Source organism: Sinocyclocheilus anshuiensis, unplaced genomic scaffold (genome assembly GCF_001515605.1).
Source record: "Sinocyclocheilus anshuiensis isolate Anshui unplaced genomic scaffold, SAMN03320099.WGS_v1.1 scaffold355, whole genome shotgun sequence".
In the NCBI taxonomy this organism is placed as follows: Eukaryota; Metazoa; Chordata; class Actinopteri; order Cypriniformes; family Cyprinidae; genus Sinocyclocheilus; species Sinocyclocheilus anshuiensis.
Window position 1 is genome coordinate 2,056,979 of NW_015549571.1, and position 18,517 is coordinate 2,075,495.

Below are 18,517 nucleotides of genomic sequence, written 5' to 3' on the forward strand. Positions count from 1 at the left end.
TATGTGTATGTGTATGTGTATGTGTATGTGTGTGTGTGTGTGTGTGTCTGTGAGTGTGAGTGTGAGTGTGTTTGTGTGTGTGTGTGTATGTGTGTGTGTGTATGTGTGTGTATGTGTGTGTGTGTGTGTTTACCTCTATCGCGAGTTGGAACTGTTCATGTTCTCTCTGTAGTTGTTCGGCCTCTGACAGTGAACTTGCATTCACCATACTGGCATCCAACATAGACTCACCATTACGAATCCAACCCAGAACCTAACACACGACACAACACATACAACTTTAGCACTGAAACACAGCACACAATATAAATATGATCTATCATCTATCTATCTATCTATCTATCTATCTATCTATCTATCTATCTTCAAGTGCACTCAGAAATAAGTGTTGGGTGAAGTTAGATTGAATCATCTGCATGATATAACACTGAAATAGCTGTCAGTCTGATCTGAATATGTCACTCTCAGTGTGGACTGATATCCCGAGGAGCCTGAGCAGAATTCATAACTCTCTCTGCTCATTTCTCTCCATTAGCGCTCGTGTAGTGGCAGACACTTTAAGGCTGTCCTTGGCGACAGCACTTTGGCCCTCTGATTGAGACTAGCTCTGAGAGCCACACTGAATGTCTCTCTGTTGATGATCAATCAGAGGAACCGCCAGTGACAGAGCCAACAGAGAGTCACACGAGAGCCCAGCACTGTGATACATCAAGAGCGTGAGAGAGCAGAGGAGCAACCTCCGACAACCAATGTTTAGTTATTTTTGATAAATGGATCAGTGAGGGTGAGTCCTCTTTAAAGAGCTGTGGCATTATGGGTAAAGGGAAAACACACATACACTACTTTCCAAAAGTCTGGGGTCAGTACGATTGATTATGCATGTATATATGTACAGTATGCATTTATTTATTAAGCAAGGGGCAGATTAAACTGATTAAAAGTGACAGTAAAGACTTTTACATTGTTACTTTAAATGACTATTTACAAAAATAAATTATGAATAAATGCTGTTCTTTTGAACTTTCTATTCATTAAATAATCCTGAAAAAAGTATCATAATTTCAATCAATCAATCAATCAATCAATCAATCAATCAATCAATCAATTAACAACTGAGTATTAATTCAGCATTCCCATCATTGGAATAAATTAAAGTTTAAAATATATTAAAATAGAAAACAGTTATGGCCTAAATATATGCTAAATATTTATTTTTACAGTACTTACTTTTTTATCAAATAAATGTAGGATTGGTGAGCATAAGTGATCATTACCGAAATGTCGAAGGTCTCTTTATATCACTCAGAAGTGATACACACACATTTTATTTTTAAGAATAAAATGACAGGTGACATAAATCAGCCAAATGATATATTAACAAAAACAACAACAAAACATTTGGTGAGTGTTACTAAAATGGAGATTTCTGTCTCACTGCATGAGGGGGAAAATTAAAACAGGCTTTTAAAGATATGTACTGTAATTGAAATCCAAAAACACAAATAGCCAAAGTGTAATCAAATAAACACATAAATGTGTATTGTGGATGTATTCCTTCCACTAGTCTGAAAGAAGACAAGTTATGGAAGAAAACAGCAAAATAGCAAAAAACTCAAAATATTAATCGCAATAATAATAAATGCAATAAAAATACTTCACATTTATGTTCATACATAATGTTCATTGCATTGAGCAGCACTTTGTATAGCCTACTCTATAATTTTGTTTCCCAACCCTGGTGCTGGAGCACCAGCAACATTTCACATTTTGAATGTCTCTCTTATCTAAGACACACATTTCAGGTCTTGGAGTCACTAGCAATCAAGGCTGGGAAACACTGCTACGGTATATATTATGGACAGTTTGCTAAATGGAATATATCTTTGGTGAATCATTTCAGCTGTGGCTCTGAACATCTGCTTGATTTTTATCCCAAGACTGCACTAAGAATATGAAGAAAACAGAACAATAAATATAACTTTGAGTAGCCAAACAGCAGGAAGCGTTTTTCATTGATAAAGTTTGACTTTTGACCCTGAGATGGATAAGCAGATGCTGGAGAACGTGTATAGTGAGCTGCTATTGAAGTTACTGGCTGCGTATGACTTCTGTCTCATTTCTAAAGTTCATGAGTGGCAATCTGAATGTTGATTATTCTGTGTGTGTTACCTGTTTAACCTCAGCCTGTAGGTGGCGCAGCTGCACACACTGCTCCAGGTGTTTCTGTGTGTGTTCAGCGCTCACGTCCAGCTCATGCTGTTTCTCATTAAGAAACTCCAACAGCTCCTGAACTTGAGTGGCCAGATCCACCTCCTTCTCACTGGTCAACTCAATACCTGCATATCACACACAAATACACACTTCTGTTCATATTCCTGCAGAATCATTATTGTCTGAAAGAACACCTTTACAGCTCATCACCACTGGGTGGCAGTATGGAAGATAGTTCAAATCCACTACAAAACCGCTCTCCTCATTCAGAACTACTGTACTATTTCATAGATTCACATTCAAGGCAAATTTAATTTAGGGATAATGTACAGTCAGCTAAATAAAACTCAACATGTGTGAAGTGATAGAGGGATGTGAGGATAACCAGGAACAAAAATATACAGAATGCTGCAAATGATCATACATATCTATCTATCTATCTATCTATCTATCAAAAAAACGGTCTGTCTGTCTGTCTGTCTGTCTGTCAGTCTATCTGTCTATCTGTCTATCTGTCTGTCTGTCTGTCTGTCTGTCTGTCTGTCTGTCTGTCTGTCTGTCTGTCTGTCTATCTATCTATCTGACAGAATAGGTTAATTAGTTTTTATTTTTCCATATATTTCACTGAAAGAATAATCAAACAAATTAATTGACTGAATTTGATTTTTAATTATATTTTTAATTTCTAATATTACTTCTTACTAGAACTACAGCTGCGAAGTTAGTTTAAGTAATTACGAATGAATGAATGAATGAATGAATGAATGAACGACTGAATGAATGAATGAATGAATGAACGAACGAACAAACGAACGAACGAATGAATGAATGAATGAACGAACAAATGACTGACTGAATGAATGAATGAATGAATGAACGAACGAACGAACGAACGAACGAATTAATGAATCACAGTTGATATGCATATAGAGCATCCAGTAAAGCTTAATTCGGTGATTGTATCTGTTGTCCCAGCAGCAGAATCAGACACACCCATCGGACACACAGGCATGTGTGAGAGATTGTCACAGTAATGTCTGGAACAGACGGCGTCCAAAGCCTGGACAGAAGAGTGTGTCCTCAGCCAAGACCCATATGTGAGAGAGAGGGGGGTGAGAGTTGGGTCAGCAGTTTGAGGAGAGGAAGTCTGTTTCCAGTGTTAAAAATATCTGTGAGACACAGCGCTGAATGTTGGGACGGTATGAAGATAAGAGTGGAGACGAAGAGAAATGTGGGTTAGAGACAGACACAGCTGAAGAAAGGAGTGACATTTGGTCTAATTTCATTTTAACTCACTTTTTTAAAATTGAAATGAAAGCTGTACTGAGCATCATTAGTGCCGGCTCTCCTTCTCTCTCCTCTGCATCTATATCTCTATCAGATCAAACCCCATCTCATCAGAGTTCATGAGTACTGTACGAGTGTGTGATTTCATATACATTTGGATGATCTGACTTGTGTGAAAGCATATGATTTGTAGGTAAAACCTCACCATGAAGGTGCACCCCTAAACCTAACCCTCAGGAGGTGTGAGCAGATTTGCACAAAAACTTGCAAATGAACATGCACAATTTTGCAACCAGTTCACGAAAATGTAAATATTTACAAACTGCCATGAGACTGTGTTGATCAAATCACTTTAGGATGATTTGAAGCCACTAATATAATACAATTCCAAATTATATATGTAATGATACGTTTTTCCTCAAATTTTTTTCATCTTTGAACAATCTTAAGGGCAACACTTTATTTTAAGGAGCATTAAAATAAATTTTATAAAGCACATATGAATGCCATATTCTGCAGAACCATATTTTAGATCCCTTAACTTTACCCCATACCTAAACTTAACAACTACCTTATTAACTATTATTAAGCAGCAAATTAGGAGTTTATTGAGGGAAAAGTCACAGTTAGTAGTTAGTTAACAGTGAGAATTGGACCTTAAAATAAGGTTGTTCTTTAGACAAAACTTAAAAAATAATCACTGTAAATAACTTCTTAAAGTCAGGATAAACTCCAGTTAGTCTCCAATGATATGATGTTTAATGAATTTATTGGTTTGTTTCAAATTAATTGTTATAATTATGCATTACAGCATAGCACTAGCTATATATAATACATATTACTCTGACTAGGGATGTGCACGAGTGCTCTGAAATCATACCAATTATCGATAATAGAAACAATAAACAGTCATGATTAAGTGTGGAGTGACTATATATATATATATATATATACATATTGTTGTTGTTTTTTTATATTTGAGAACGTTCTAAGAATTTTTAAGAATTATGCTTAGGAAGATTAGTACAAACTTCTTGGAATTTATCTTAAGAAATCCCTTAACTTATTTTTTTAAGAAGATGTTTGTGAATCCAGCCCTTGGGCATTTTTGTGTGCAAAATACATCGGGTGGTCAGTGAACACACTGTGGTTGGTCTGTGGGTGAGAACCTGAGAGTACCAAGAAAACAGTACAGCAACTTGTACTATTGAGTTACTGGCTGTCAGTGTGAGTGGCACCTATACTCTTTTTCATCTTCCCCTCTCTCTCTCGCTCTCTCTCTCACCTGAAGCTTGGACCTCCATGATGTACTGATGCAGGTCTTGACCCTGCTGCATGACCTCGTAGGTCATGTTGTTCATGGCCAGTTTTCTCTCCGCGTGCCGCTGGAGTCTCTGTTCAGCCAGACTGGGTTCTTCTGCGGTGAACTCGTTTACCTGACGAACCAGGTCCTCATTCCACGCGTCTAACTCCGCCGTTACCTGCAGGACAGGAGAGACAATTAAACACTTTGACATTGTTACATTATAGTGTACTTTTTAAGTACACTTAAGTGTTTTAAAAAGCATAGTCATGAAGGTATATTTTCTTTAAGTACAGTTAAGTGGCCCTTTGTTTAATTAATATATGTGACCCTGGAGCACAAAAGCAGTCTTAAGTCGTTGGGGTATATTTGTAGCAATAGCCAACAATTCATTGTATGGGTCAAAATGATAGATTTTTCTTTTATGCCAAAAATCATTAGGATATTAAGTAAAGATCATGTTCCATGAAGATATTTTGTAAATTTCCTACCGTAAATATATTAAAACTGAATTTTTTATTAGCGATATGCATTGCTAAGAACTTCATTTGGACAACTTTAAAGGTGATTTTCTCAGTATTTCGATTTTTTTGCACCCTCAGATTCCAGATTTTCAAATAGTTGTATCTCGGCCAAATATTGTCCGATCCTAACAAACCATACATCAATGGAAAGCTTATATATTCTTATCTTATATGTAGAACAATTGACCCGTATGACTGGTTTTGTGGTCCAGGGTCACATATTATCTGCAAGTACAGTTTTTTTTTTAAACTATCAATCTCTCAAACTACTTATATATTTTGTTTATATTTTAGTATTTTATGGCTTTAAATTGATAGTATTTTATATTTACCATCAATAGTTCTACCGTGTCCATTTCATCATTCACAATGCTTCGTGGGATGAGTATTGTATTTACTTTTTCAAATGCTCTGATATATTTTGTATTTATCTATTTTTATTTTATTTGCTGATTTTTGTTAAATCTCTGGAGAAAATTATTAATCTAGCATGCAAACACGTGCGCGCGCGCACACACACACACACACACACACACACACACACACCTACACACAGCTTACTGGGTTTATGTGAGCGATAGAGCTGGTGTGAGGCATCTTATTACTGCTCATCGCTGAATCTCTGTGTTAAGAGTGTGGGGGTTAGGGGAAACTAGAACCATTACAATTTGCTTACACTAAAGAAATATTCTGGCAAATACACAACTTAATGTTTATAAACATCATGTCTATGACAGTTTGTAAAACACAAAAAAATAGTACAGACTCGTTCTTTAGTTTATAAAAATTAAATTGGAAGCACATTTGCACTAATGCACTTACAACTGATGCATGAGGCAGTTTTACATACATTTCTTTTTCAATCTGTCTTCTTATCACTGGAATTTTCTGTGGGCCTGCATGCAACTTTACACAGATGGCTTTGGTAAATGACACACTAGTATCATGTGATGTTTTAGTGTCATGGCTGTACTTTCAAAACAGTGTTACAATTGCATACATTTTAAGGGTTACACTTTATTTCAAGGTGTCCTTGTTACAGTGTAATTATATATTTAAGTACTGAGTAATATTAATTAACTACATGTACTTATATGGTTAGGGTTTGTCTTAGGGTTAGTTGCATGTAATTATGCATAATTTACTGTACATAAGTACATGTAACATGCGTAACAAGGACACCTTAAAATAAAGTGTTACCATATTTTTCATGATGCTGCACCCTTGCAAAATACAATTTTCTGCCGGGACGTAACTGTTAAGTTTATAGACATTTCCATCAACCTTAAACAAAAATTCAGAGAATTCATTCATATTACATTGAGCCCTATTTGACTGGTAGACTTCCGTTATAAACATATTTACTGTAAATACACTTTCTAGTTGTTTAAAGGTCCCCTGAAATGCTTAGAAACATGCAGCGTTACTTGCTATGTGTACTATGTGTTGACGTCATTTTAACTGAAACAGGAAGACAGGGCGGGACATATCAAGCAGCCCCGCCCCTTTTTAAAATAGCCAATAGCGTTCGTTTATATCACAGCTTGGGCTAGAACCGTTCAGAGCCGTTGAGCTCCGTAAAGCTGCATTTGACAGGGTATGCCAGCCACAATCTCATCCATATTGCTATAAAATATAGCATTCTGTGTAGAATTCAAATAGCTCCGATACATTTTGTGGTCTGCGCCGACTCGCGCATGTGATCCGCTCCGTGCTCTCGTGTCTCTGGACCGGAGCAGAGTGTGTGTGCGGTGCGGTGGTTAGCGTGACACAGCGCGAAACCAGACTTCTTATTTTCCTAAATGGAAAGCATATTTACACTGTTTGAATCATTCCCTGTCCCCTATATAGTGCACTACGTGCCATTCACTGTACAGAAAATACTAATTCTGTGGACAAGTGACCGATTTCAGCCGCGGCTTCAGCGTCTATTTTATAGTGTAGGGGGCGGGCGCTTCGGATTCTAGAGAACATTTGATTGGACAGAAAGTTTGATGAGAAGCTGAAGTACGATGTGACGTCAAAAAAATCGTTGAGCCGTTTTGGCGGAAGTGACGAATTGCAAGCTTTGAATGCTTATATCTTCTAAATGCTAATTTTGTCACTGTTTTGGAGCACACTGCCTTATAGATAACCTTAAGACTAACATATTGATACTAACACCCAAAAAACTTTAATTTTGATTTCATGGGGACTTTAAGTGCTCAAGGTTTGGCAGGTGAGCACAGTTTAATAAGCTCCTGCTGTAACTGCACCATTAAGTAATATTTCTTGACAGCCATTCAAAGCTGTCGCTTATTCTGATGAATTATTTGTAAGCAATATCCAATTCACTAAGATTTTATTTTAGAAGTTCATTTTTAGAAGGTCATAAAACTTGGGCTACAAGTGTTACAGTGTAATTACACAATTAAATACTTACTATAAGGTTAAGATTAGTGCTAGGGTTTGGTTTAGGGTTAGTTATTTGTAATTATGCATAATTTACTGTATAGTAAGTACATGTTAGATATGTAAAAGCATGAATTAAATATATTTACATACATCCAACAAGACAAAATATAATTGAATTTACAGATCTTTAATTCTGTTTAAAAGTTTACACACATTTGGTTCTTGATACTGAGTGTTGCCTTTCCAAGTTTGTTAAAGTTTACATATCAAGGGAATGCAAACATTTGAACAGGATAATTTGTGTAAAATAAGTTATTTTGTCTATTTTGGAAAATATGTAAATACCTGTTCTGTAGCCTTTTAAAGAGAGATTTTGAAAAGTATTTGTAAGTGTGTAAACTCGTGAGTGAAACTGTGTGTGTGTTGATACCTGAGTTGTTGCATAAGGTCTTCTCCCTCTTTAATGACGTTGAGTGTGGCCTCCAGCGTGGCCGTCTGCTGCTGCTGAAACTGTTTGATCAGCTCCTGAACCGAATCCACCGAATCAGAGCAAACTTCTTCCAGAAGCTCCTTCTGCAGGTCCTCCATCCACGTCCACAACTGAAACACACACATATATACACATTAACACATGTACAGGCTTTCAGTCATAGTATTTCCTCGTGATATTCCTCCTAAATATAATGCACAATTTTCTGCATATTTATATTTTCAGACGTAAGTATTTGTTTAACTCTCAACATTTATTCTCTACAGTGGAGCCAAAACCTGACCCATATACAAGCACAGAAACACACTTACTCCTGCAAAGACCTAAAAAAGTTTCTAAACTTCTCTACAGACTCAGAGATGGAGTGACCTGTCTGCACAGATTATAACGCTCATCTAACAATAATCTGTCCTGAATCCAATATTAGAAAGCAGCCGGAAATATACGCTCTCATTTCTCATGCTGCATCCGTTTTTAACATTTCAGTCTAAAAGATTAAACAGTATAGAAATGATTCGGAGAGTTCATTCAAAATCAGAACAAAATTCCCTCAAACATTGGAGTGCTGTGTGGTGTCGTGTTTCCAGGTCAGTGCAGGCAACCAAAGGTTGCTGGTTTGATCCTTCAGAAATCAGTCTAATATGCTAATATTCTATGATTTGGTGCTCTGTTATTATTATCAACTGTTATTGTTGCTCAATTATTAATAATTGTTCTTATTACTAATAATATTGGAAACGGTTTTTATTAAATAGATTGTATTTATTAGAAAGCTTTTTAAGCATTTAAGTCAAGTCACCTTTACCTTAAACAGGAAAATAATTGTGCTGATAATGCAAGAGGAGAATAGAAAGAACAGTCAGTTTTCCAGTTAAAGTCAGTTCATTGTTGATTCAGTGCTGGCATGATGTAGCAGTGATGGAGTGCTATAAAAGTATTTCGATTTTTATGAATTTTATGCACCCTTGTTGTTTTTTAGTTATTTATTTATTTATTTATTCATTCTTAATTACCCCAAATATTTGAATGGTGTATTGGTAAAATAAATCAATAAATAAATCAATAAATAAATGTTTTCATCATTGATAATTTATTGAGCACCAAATCAGCATATTAGACTGATTTCTGAAGGGTCATGTGACACTGAAGACTGGAGTAATGATGCTGAAAATGTAGCTTTGTGTCACAAGAATAAATTACAGTTCAAATACATTTTCACATACTGGTAAAAAATGTATAGCCTGAATGCACTGTAAGTCACTTTGGATAAAAGCGTCTGCTAAATGCATAAATTAATTAATTAATTAATTTCAATAGAAAACACCTATTTTAATTTGTAATAATGTTTCACAATATTGCTGTTTTTTACTGTATTTTTGGTCAAATAAATGAAGCCTTGGTAAGCAGAAGAGACAAAAAAAAAAAAAAAGGATCCCTACATTTAATTCCAAATAATGTCCAAATAGCATAGTGACAGTATAACATACTGTCACGATTTGTTGCCGGAAGGAACGCAGGAGATGCGGAGAAGCGTTAAACAGTCTTTTAATGAACAAACACAGGGGAAAATCTACAAAAAAGGAACGAGGAATGACACACGAACATAACTTGTAGACCCGACACAGAAATGCACAGACAAGAACTTAAATGCAAGGGATAATAAGCAAACACAGGTGCACTGAATGACTAATTAAACTAAACGAGGACAGAAACAGGGGCAAAAACACGACAAAACAGGTCCATGATCCTGACACATACACATCGCATGTTTCATGAGCCAATATGTTATTTGGCTATCAAATGAAGTGAACAAATGTTAATTTCAGAGATGTGTATTGTAAATGTTTCAGTTGGCAACCATAAATAAAAATAACAAGCAAACAGACTTTTTTGGGAAAACACGTGCAACATTAGATATGAGCAGAACAGAGATGATTTGTCTGATTTTACATAAATGAGCTGAAAGAACTGCCAACACATTGTTGGCTGTTGTCATGACAATATGTGACCCTGGAGCACAAAAGCAGTCTTAAGTCGCTGGGGTATATTTGTAGTGATAGCCAACAATCCATTGTATGAGTCAAAATGATAGATTTTTCTTTTATGCCAAATATCATTAGGATATTAAGTAAAGATCATGTTCCATGAAGATATTTTGTACATGTCCTACTGTAAACATATCAAAACTCAATTTTTGATTAGTAATTGTCACGAATCCGGTCCATGAACTTCCATCCACTTGCCACCAGACGTCGCCCTCCCATGATATTGACTCTCACACCACACAGACTGTTACACATCACCCTGGACTACATTTCCCATACTCCATTGCACTAATCACAAGCTCACCTGAAACCAATCACACACAGCTGCTACCAATAACACACACTATATAAATCAGTCTCACACCACCATTCAGGGCCGAGCATTGTTCAGCATTTATCGCTCACCTAGGGATAGCTACTTTACGGCGCCCTTCCAAGTTCATGAGTCTAGCCTTGTTCATAGTCTATTTTCCCGTGTCTTTACCCTAGCCTGTTATCTCGTCCTGTCTGATTTCTGCCTGCCCTGAAGTTTATAGCCTGTCTTGGATTTACCCTTTGCCTTGCTGATTCGGACTGTGTTTGCACCTCGATTGGATTATTGCTTGTTTTGGATTCCTCTTTTGTCTTGCCCTCAATATACCTGTTTGCCATTGTCAGAACCTTGCCTGTTTTTATGACCACACCTTTAAATAAAAGCTTTGCAGATGGATCCGCACGTCTTACGTCTCTGTCGCCCCGTAACAGTAATATGCATTGCTAAGAACTTAATTTGGACAACTTTAAAGGCGATTTTCTCAATATTTAGATTTTTTTGCATCCTCAGATTCCACATTTTCAAACAGTTGTATCTCGGCCAAATATAGTCCTATCATAACAAACCATACATCAATGGAAATAAAGAAAATATATTTATTCAGCTTTCGGATGATGTATAAATCTCAATTTCGAAAAATTGACCCTTGTGACTGGTTTTGTGGTCCAGGGTCACATTTGTGTGCATCTTCTTTTCAATCAAGAATGAGCAAAAAACACCAGAACTGATGCAGTGAGTGCCACAATTGTTGTTCCTCTTTAAATAAACTTATGTCACCTTTGTGCTGCATTCAAAGTCTCTGTTAACACATTCTCACTGTTCCATGTGGAGGAATAAAAACGCTTTGAATGAATTTTGCTCGCAATTAATTAACTTATGAGAAACAACTCATGGAACCAATCTTGCTGATGGATTGAGTTACTGAACAGGACCAGAGAATATCAATCAAACAGGCATGTTTGATAAACACAGATCCCTCTTTACAGTGTTTACACCTCTGAACAATGAATTGCCATGACACTTGTGATTATTTGATAAGGGTTTAAAAATGCTATAGAATGCTATAGAATTCCCATGATGTTTTAAGAATTTCCAATCAATCCCAATTTCCAGGTTCTCCATGAGCGTGGGAACATCAGCTCTGCCAGATGCAGATCGAGAGCCTGTAATGATGAATAAGGCCTTTCCAAATCTGCCGTGAGGAGGCTGCTCATGTTCAGCTTTAACATGTTGCAGGCATAGAGCAGCTTTGCAGAAGGATGTGATATTCATGATAGATGATTCCCCCAACAGCGGCTTGAGACACGCAGGAATATTATTCATATGAATCACACACGAGAGCTCTGAACAGCAATGCATAAGACAAGTTTTACAATGCAGGAAATCGCCCACATTAGGGTAAAGCTAAACACAATGGATACATTAAACCAAACCGCACAGCAGGGACATACAGGGATTCCTTACAGAAATAAACACGGCCTGCATGCCACTTCAAGAGTTCATTTCTCTTTACATTGGTTTCAAACACAGTTGACATGGCATGCATCTCTTAAAGGGTTAATACAGTTACAAAGCACAGTGGTGAATGTGATGTTGCCATCCCTGTGGTTTCCATAGTAACTGTATCTGCGGTCAATCTGGTCACATTATGAATTAAAAAATACACTTCAGATTGCTATGAAACCATTGCAGCAGAACAGCAAGATAAAAAAATATAGGGTTATTTCCATTGAAACTGGAAATTATAAATCCATTATATATATATAGAATTGATGTAGACAGGCTGTGTTGTAGAATTGGTGGGCGGGGTTAAACAGGCAGTGTTGTAGAATTGGTGGGCGGGGTTAAACAGGCAGTGTTGTAGAATTGGTGGGCGGGGTTATACAGGCAGTGTTGTAGAATTGGTGGGCGGGGTTAAACAGGCAGTGTTGTAGGATTGGTGGGCGGGGTTATACAGGCAGTGTTGTAGAATTGGTGGGCGGGGTTAAACAGGCAGTGATGTAGAATTGGTGGGCGGGGTTAAACAGGCAGCGTTGTAGAATCAGTGGGCGGGGTTAAACAGGCAGCTGGTGGGCGGAGTTAAACAGGCTGTGTAGTATAATTGGTGGGCGGGGTTAAACAGGCTGTGTAGTATAATTGGTGGACGGGGTTAAACAGGCTGTGATGTAGAATTGGTGGGCGGGGCTAAACAGGCAGTGATGTAGAAGCAGGCGTTGATCTTCCTCTGCGGAGGTGGTGTTTATCCACACTTTTACGCCATAAAGTGGCACATTCCACAAGCTGTCTTTTGGCTTCAATATAAGCTAATTTTAGACTAACAAGAAAGTTTTTAGTTCTGAAACTTACAGGATGTTTTTATAGTACAATGATATCTTATATGACATATGCAAATTTTGATTTCTCAGTTCATGACCCATTTAAAGGAATATGAAATCAATATACTTTGTTCTGACACAAAACTAGCATAAACATGAAATATGTTTGTGTACTATCAAGGTATATTATACAACTGCTCAAGTTGTATAATATGCCTGTTGAGTTTGTTCTATGTCTAAACCATTTACAGAGTCTACCTTCACCTCACACTGATCTTAAGAGTGTGTGTGGGTTTCCTGGCTGAAATGAAGTGTTTCTAGAGTGCTGCTAAACCTGAGCACTTCTGAGGGCCTGTGCTGTGACCTCTTTCAGTAGGACGGTGCAGAAACTCTCCAGGCCAGTGTGAAACATTGTAAATGTTTGGCCTGCAGGAGAACCTCCTTTAGCCAAGAACCGCTGATGTTAGTCTTAGCTCACATAATGTAGCGCTTTTTACTCTCAACACACACACACTGCTGTGAAATGGAATGTGTCGAGTATAAACACTACTGTAACACATTTAACCAAACAAAAAATCCACACAGTTAGCAGCTAAAGAGAAAGGCTGAGTCTTACATATGTACCACTTACCAGAACTACAGCTATTTGATTTATTACATGGTAATAACACATGCATTACATAAAAATGTAAAAAGATGTTATTAAAACTACCAAATACTATATTTCTATTTCCATATGCTCCTCCATATGAAATAAAAAAAAATGTTAACAATGGTCTTAGTTTGGTCTGAAAATTTGAAGAGAAACATCTTAGACAAAAGCCAGATTCCGACAGTAATTATTTATCATGGGGATGCAAGCTATTTTTAACATTTACAGGGGTTGGTCTTTGATTTTATTGTGGTCCAAATCCAGAATGTCGGGGGTTTTTTCTCGCCACCCGCGCAAAAGCATTATCAGCATTATATTAAAAACATATCTATTTTCAGATTTTTAAACGGGAGATTTAATATTCAATTAATGAATAGGATATTATTAAATATGAATTTATTCTCATTATTCCAAGCATATGATATTTTTATTAAAGCATATAATCATGCGACTGGCCATGTGAACAGCGCGGTCTTCATAGGATCATAGAACTCGCAATAAATTGCCATCTGAATCCAAGTTTTATATTTATAAGAATCCGAGTTTTATCGCTGAGGTGCCATGTACATTTATTTTTACAGACGTCCACATGAGAAACAATTACCATCTGAATAGGGCTAAAGTTGATACTTAAGTGAGAACTAAATCAATGAAATTCATTAAGTCTATTATGAAAATATGAAAGAGCAAGCTCTGAGCCCTTAATAAGACACGTTTCTTGAGCACCAAATCAGCATATTAGAATGATTTCTGATTGAAAGGAAAACTTTTATTCAGTAAGGATGCACTAAATTAATAAAAAATGGCAGTAAAGATGTTTCCATTGTTACAAAAAATATGCTGTTTTGAAAAACTATTCATCAAAGAATCCTGAACAAAATATTTACATTTTACCCAATAAATATTAACTGTACTCAACTGTGTCAATAATAAGAACATATTTCTTGAGCAGCAAACCAGCATATTAGAATGATTTCTGAAGGATCATGTGACACTGAAGACTGGAGCAATGATACTTTGCCATCACAGGAGTAAATTACATTACAAAACAGTTATTTTAAATTGTAATATTTCAAAATGCTACTGTTTTAAATATACTTTTTAATCAAATATAGGTAGCCTTGGTGTGCATAAGAGGCTTCTTTTAAAGACATTTCACCAAAACTTATTTTGCAAATACCATAAATGTACATTAAGCATGTCGTTATACACCTTGAAATAAATGTGTCTTTTACAAGATCTTAGGCTGGTGATACACTGGGTAACATTTTGAGCAATGTTGCTGGGCAACTTTGGGAAATGTTGCCGTCAGTGGGCAACCAGGTGAGACACAGAGCCCACGACGGATCTAAAATATTCAAATAGAAATGTTACCCATTCTCAATAGGGCCTTTCGCACCGCTTTAGTTCCAGATCTAAATGTACAGTACTAAAGTACTGGGACAATTTTGCGCAAACTATTCCCAGTACCATTTAAAGGGTTGCATTCGCACCGACAGTGTGTACTAGCAGTAGTTTTCTTTGTTCCACTCTCCTGACGAAGTCCTGGATCCTGACCTCCAGGTGTCGCGCTGCCTTATAGATCTCCTCGGGGTCACACTCGCCCGTCTGGGCCAACTGCTCAGCCGCTTCCAGGAGTTTATCTGCATTAGTGTAGGTGTTCTGATCCGGGAGAGAGAAGACAAGGCAAAACTCGATCAATGAATACTTACATTCAGATACTGACATCATATTAGTCACATTTAATTAGATAGTGCTTTATACAATGCAGATTGTTTCAAACCAGCTTAACAGCAATACAAAGGAAAATAGCCGTGTTACTGTTGTAAAATGAATCAATTATGAAACAAATTCAATTTCAGCTCTACAGAAGACAATGGAGTCATTATTTAGCTCAGTTCAGTTTGATTGAATTCAGTTCAATAACAGTGTCAGGGTTGCATAGTTAGTGTTGTAATATAGTTCAACTGAGCTCAATATTAATACCTGTCCAGAGCAAAAGAAAGTGACTGCAGTGATGTTTGATGGATGGTGATGAGTATTGTGATGAATGGCTTCTCATTTGTCATTTAAATGGACCGCATTCTCTACTACTTTTGTAGCACTTGCTTATTTATTTACTTTTTCAAATTTAGTTCAATATATACTTATAAAGTTACTCATAAGTTCTTGCAGCAATTAAAAAGATAATTTACTCATAAAACATTTTTTTTTCACTGATACAAAATTGTATTTCAATTAATGCTGTTTCTATTAATCAGAGAATCCTGAAAACAAAAACTACTACAGTTTTCACGAAAAAATTTAAGCAGCACAACTGTTTTCAACATTGATAATAATAAGAAATGTTTGTTGAGCAACAAATCAGTATATTAGAATGATTTCTGAAGGATCATGTGACACTGAAGACTGGAGTAATGATGCTGAAAATACAGCTTTGATCACATGAATAACAATTATTGTAAATTTCACAATATTACTGTTTTACTGTATTTTTTTTTACCAGTAAATGTAACCTTGGTGACCATAAGAGAACATTAGAAAATCTTATCAACCCCAACATTTTGAATCATATACATATACATATACATATACATGTCCTGATTAAGGCCTTCTGGCATTAAAAAAAGGGAAAAAAGGTCCCCCTCAGAGGACCTCAGATGATGCCAACCCTGAAACAACATACAGAACTACCACATTTTGCTATAAATTTGATTGCATCATATAATAATTGCTGTTAATAGTGTTCATCGTCTGTTTGATTACGTCTTTAATTGATTTTTCCGTACATTTCTGCCATATGTACATTAACTGACAGTCACCACTGATAAGCTACTACTAAATATTGTAGAAACTTAATTTTCTGTAAAGCTGCTTTGAAGCGATTTGTATCGTGAAAAGCGCTATACAAATAAACTTGAAGCGAAAGGGAAAGTGCCCAAGCAATGTTGCTCAAAAAGAGTTGCCCGGCAAAATTGCTAAAAAAGTTGCCTCATGTATCATCAGCCTTAGTCTCCACAGAGAGAGCGAGCGATATCAGGACATCAGAGTCAGTCGTGAGAAAACCACACTACAATCGCCATGCATCAACAAAACTATAGCTCACGCTAGAGCTCCATGAGACAAGCGCAGCACCAAACCCCCCCAGAAAGAAGGATTGTGCCACATAACCCTCCAACATAGTCGCGCTCTCTGTCCTTCTCAAACGCAGGGTGCATGAGGTGATGGATGTAGCGTGATGTCACATTACTGTATAATAAATCACGGCTGTTCACTGCTGCAGCAACGTGCCTTAAACATGCCATGAATTACGTAATGTGGCATTAAAAAAAGGGAAAAAAGGTCCCCCTCAGAGGACCTCAGATGATGCCAACCCTGAAACAACATACAGAACTACCACATCAGTGTTGTTCTTCGAGCACATCTGGCACTGCTCAGCAAAACCTCCCAGCATTCCTCTGTAATCCACCTGGCATGTGTGTCAGTCTTACCTCTTTAGTGTGCGTGTGGAAGGAGACGGACATGTCCAGCAGTAGTTTTCTTTTTAATTGAATTGAAATCAACAATTCCCCATTAGAAAAGCTGGTCACACTGTATTTTAATGTCCAATTCTCGCTATTAACAAACCATTAGCTATGACTTTTGCCTCAATAAACTCCTAATTTGCTGCTTATTAACAGTTAGTAAGGTAGTTGTTAAGTTTAGGTATTGGGTAGGATTATGGATGTTGAATATAATCATGCAGAATATGTGCCTTATAAGTACTAATAAACAACCAATATATCATTAATGGGCATGCTAATAAGCAACTAGTTAATAGTAAGAATTGGTCCCTATACTAAAGTGTTACCGAAAAGCCAAGACCAATTTAATGCCTCACAAGGACAATCAGCACGAACCCCATCAGAACCAGCACTTATCACGGATTATCACCCTGTGGCCCTAACATAGCGGCGCACTGGCTGCTGGGAAAGGAGCATCTTTACCCCACTATTCCTCACTGTGGACACCTGCGCCTAGACACAAGGTAAGGCGCTGTCAGGAGAGGTCAGCTAATTAACATGAGATAATTACATGTGTATTCACCTGCTGTGACTGTGGAGAACAACAGCACATTGACAGCTCCAGAGGGTTTCAATCCTTCATTATACACACAGTTACAACATTACATTTCTTGTGAGAGATTTAATCTGCTTCATTGGCAAAAATTATCTGAGTCCACATGAATAAAGCCTTGGAGATATAATAGTTTAGAGCTATTTTCCTGCAAACTTTATAACAAAAGTGTTTTTGGTAACACTTTATTTGTAAGGTGTCCTTGTTGCACACGTTGCATGTACTTTTTACATGTAAAAAAGTCTGACTGTACATTATCTATATATTTCTGAACAGAACATTAACTAATACACGTAAAGGCTACCAAAATACTTTGATATTTTCATATGCATTCATATTTGTATTAATTACAGATTGCATTATATTAGTGACTTGTAAATGATGGCTATTATAAGAGGTTGTGATTTTTTTTTTTTAAGTTGTAAATGTGACAAACACTATTGGAGTATAATAAAATACTATTTCAGTCTTTCTACATCAAAATGTAATGTTTAAAGGGGTCATATGATGCGATTTAAAATTTTCCTTTCTCTTTGGAGTGTTACAAGCTCTTGGAGCACTTTATTTGGCCTTCCGGAAGTAGATGCAATTAGGAATCATTGGTTAAGATTTATTTACAACACAACCCAGATGTTCGAATTTGTGCAACACATTTTATGGACTTCTGACTTTGCTATGACAATCTGGCGCTTCTGAATCAGCGACTGTAAGTATGTTTTGCTATTAGTTTAAGTATTTGCTATTGACTGTTCAAATGCGGAGTTTTGCGCAGCGCAGAGTAACGCGTCATGTGTGTGTGTGAGGGGAACAGGGTCACATCACAGGAGAGTGAACTGCCTGTCAGAAATCATAGCACGTCAGCTGTCT

At 36.8% G+C, this 18,517-nt stretch overlaps 1 protein-coding gene across 1 annotated transcript in view; it reads right to left on the reverse strand.

The window, feature by feature from the left end:
• Nucleotides 1-18,517, reverse strand: part of LOC107657356 (kalirin-like) — a 231,818-nt gene that overhangs the window by 89,992 nt on the left and 123,309 nt on the right. Inside the window, 6 exon segments of the mRNA XM_016445398.1 lie at nt 134-253; nt 2,170-2,336; nt 4,784-4,979; nt 5,887-5,947; nt 8,150-8,319; nt 15,005-15,196. Coding sequence (XP_016300884.1) covers nt 134-253; nt 2,170-2,336; nt 4,784-4,979; nt 5,887-5,947; nt 8,150-8,319; nt 15,005-15,196 — 906 coding nt within the window.